Genomic DNA, 2,668 nt, shown 5'->3' on the forward strand with positions numbered 1-2,668 from the left:
TTTCAACAGATAGAAGACACTTTCAACAGATACCTAGGCAAAAGATGTGCGGAGTCCACAGAAAACATTAAATATCTATATTACGTAATCAACTGGAACCATTATAAAAGCTAAGAACTAGTGTGAATTTCACACTCTGAAGACGAGAAAGATCCTACTGGGATACATGCCGGCTACAGAAAAAGGTTAAGGCAAAACAAGAATACCCAAGCATAAGCAATAAGAAAAGAAAAGTGGTTACGAGTTACACCTTCAGACCTTGGCTTCCTTGAGGAAGATAACTATCACGTTTGACCCAAGCAAAACAGTCCAGATGGCAAGCAAATTTAGCACGACATTCCCCTTGATTATTGTCACAGGAAAACCCAAAGTTCCTGCAGCTCAAAAGAGATGTAGTGTGATAAATTAAAAAGAATAAGTGTGTAACATGGGTTTCTTGCAGAAATGAGAAACTACATGAAACAAAGAAAAAGAAGGTGATACTAGTTTCGAAAATGATAGTTTTACAAATTATTCTTGAGATTGCAACACAACAGAAACAGGCAACCTTTATGAAACTATAGGCTTGTAGGAATTACAGCAATGCCGCAAGATTTTAAGTGAAGAATCAAAAAAACAAAATATTTTGGGCAGTATACTGAGCCAAGAGGACCTTATCAAACGCCTTAGAAAGAATAACTGTATATTTTTGTCTCAAGACACAGAGAACTTGCAATATTGTGAAGTTGGAAATGAACAGAAGGCAAAGTTAGATAATGAATTGGGTGCATCGGGAAAGATTTCTTAGAATTTTCAACAGTCCTATTATTTGGACATTATCAGGAAAAAATTAGGCAAAGTAGCATTGCTCTGGACAACCATCCACAAGATGCTGACTAGTAAACTACTTGAGATTCTAACATAAAACACCCTAACAGTAACGAGCTACATACATCCTTCAGACTCAAGCCATAAAGAGCTGCTCTTGTCTCCACAAATGGCCAATCAAAGAAGTCACCGTTATATGTTACATAGATACCGGGCTTCACCACTTGCATGTGTGCAAACCAGTGACAAAGGAGTCCTTCCTGCAACAAAATAATGTTGTAGAAGAGTGAGTGACTCAATCATGAAGAAATACAGCGTACAAAATTACAGAAAAAGCAGTACCTCATTTTTTACATTTGTCACTTTAAAATGCCCTTCATATTCTGGTTTTGGGGTATACTCTATATCCTCAATATCTTCCGCAACACACTGAAAATTCAGAACAAATAGTTTCTGTTAATGTATTAGAGCAAATTGGCTATAATTGCATAAAATAATAATTAATGTACTTTTTGAAAAAATTAAATATGGGTCTTTGTTTATAGATGTATTGCTTAAGACTTAGCTTCAAGGAGGAGTCTCACTAACAATAACAAGCTAAATAATCGATGCTAAGACCCTAAATGGGCAAACACAGTGAAGATGATCATGAAGCCTATCACTAATTTAAATTTTTTTGAAGATAGCAGAATCAGATTAGAAAGTAAGTGTAAAAAACACAAATGCAATACAGAATAAGCACCTCTCTGTTAATGATGAGATAGCCCTGGCCATCAACCATGTATGAGATCATCATTACGGAATCATATTCGGCATCAGGAAATTTAAGAGGAAGCTTTGTGGTTTCAATATCAAAGGCGCAAACATGAACTTCAGCTCGCTGCAAGAGATCAGTCCTCTTCTCCAACATAACACCAGAGCTAGATACACCGACATCGTACCACTGACCACATCTAACGTCTAATAAATGTAAATTTCAACGTTAAGACCAGAGCACATAAACAATCAATCCTAAAATTTAGAGACTTCAGAAAAATTAACATTGGAAAGGAAATCACCAATGTCAATGGCAAAGCGAACATGGTTGGGGACATCATATTCACGTAGATCAGTGATATAATCTATAAAATCTTGACTTCGCTGCTTGCTGCATGTCAGAAAACAATCACCTCAAGATTGACATACCACATGATGAATCTTAAATGAAAAGATTGGTATAAATTAATAAGGGAATTAAACACTGTCAAAATAACCAATGATTATCTAAAACATATGTGAACTTCATTAAGTACTTAATGGATGGACGCTTATGGTTATTGATATTACTTCAAAATATCTGAGACTACCTTTTCCCCGTCAGTATAGATTCATATGCTTCTATAGTATCAAACTTTGTTTGATTTCTCTCAACAATGTGTGTTAGATCACGCTTCACATCCATCAATTCTTGGACAGTGTCAAATGATATCTTTAAATATGATCTGTGTAGGCCAGACAGATGGTTTTTCTGAAACATACGAAATAAATGTCAGAAAGAGATCTCGATGGCATAAAAAACAGATAGTATAGGTATGAACCAGCAGTCAGCCAACATGACTAAATCATATTCTCAACTAATTAGTATCACCCATATAGATCTTGTTCTTTCATTGTGCCCTACCTTTCGGTAAGTGTCCATAGGTCCCATGAGAATGTAGGTCTTTCGGTGCGATTCCACTCCAATTGATTTTAGGTCCAACCCCCTCTGTAATCGCTCTACAATCTACATGGTCTCAACCCTCTAATGATGCATGGCTTGACACATGACATAAACAAATCATCTCAAGTGACATTCTTCCATTTTATCAGTGAAGCTTCAAAA

General features: G+C 36.0%; 1 protein-coding gene across 1 annotated transcript; it reads right to left on the reverse strand.

The window, feature by feature from the left end:
• Positions 1–224: 224 nt before the first annotated feature.
• Positions 225–2,608, reverse strand: LOC124895703 (DNA polymerase epsilon catalytic subunit A-like). The gene is made up of 7 exons (XM_047406132.1): positions 2,468–2,608; positions 2,154–2,314; positions 1,866–1,954; positions 1,550–1,767; positions 1,150–1,236; positions 933–1,067; positions 225–374 (listed from the first exon to the last, which is right to left on the reverse strand). Exons 1-7 carry the CDS (start codon positions 2,492–2,494, stop codon positions 354–356), a joined length of 738 nt encoding a protein of 245 aa, XP_047262088.1. The 5' UTR covers positions 2,495–2,608; the 3' UTR covers positions 225–353.
• Positions 2,609–2,668: the final 60 nt, after the last annotated feature.

Source organism: Capsicum annuum, unplaced genomic scaffold, assembly GCF_002878395.1.
Source record: "Capsicum annuum cultivar UCD-10X-F1 unplaced genomic scaffold, UCD10Xv1.1 ctg9114, whole genome shotgun sequence".
Classification (NCBI taxonomy): Eukaryota; Viridiplantae; Streptophyta; class Magnoliopsida; order Solanales; family Solanaceae; genus Capsicum; species Capsicum annuum.

Excerpts from the sequence above, each read along its gene's own strand:
- LOC124895703 (XM_047406132.1), bottom strand. The coding sequence starts at position 2,494 with ATGGGACCTATGGACACTTACCGAAAG. Across the intron at positions 1,768-1,865 it reads TCGCTTTGCCATTGACATTG|ACGTTAGATGTGGTCAGTGG; the intron begins GTGATTTCCTTT and ends TACATTTATTAG. Across the intron at positions 1,068-1,149 it reads TGACAAATGTAAAAAATGAG|GAAGGACTCCTTTGTCACTG; the intron begins GTACTGCTTTTT and ends ATTTTGTTGCAG.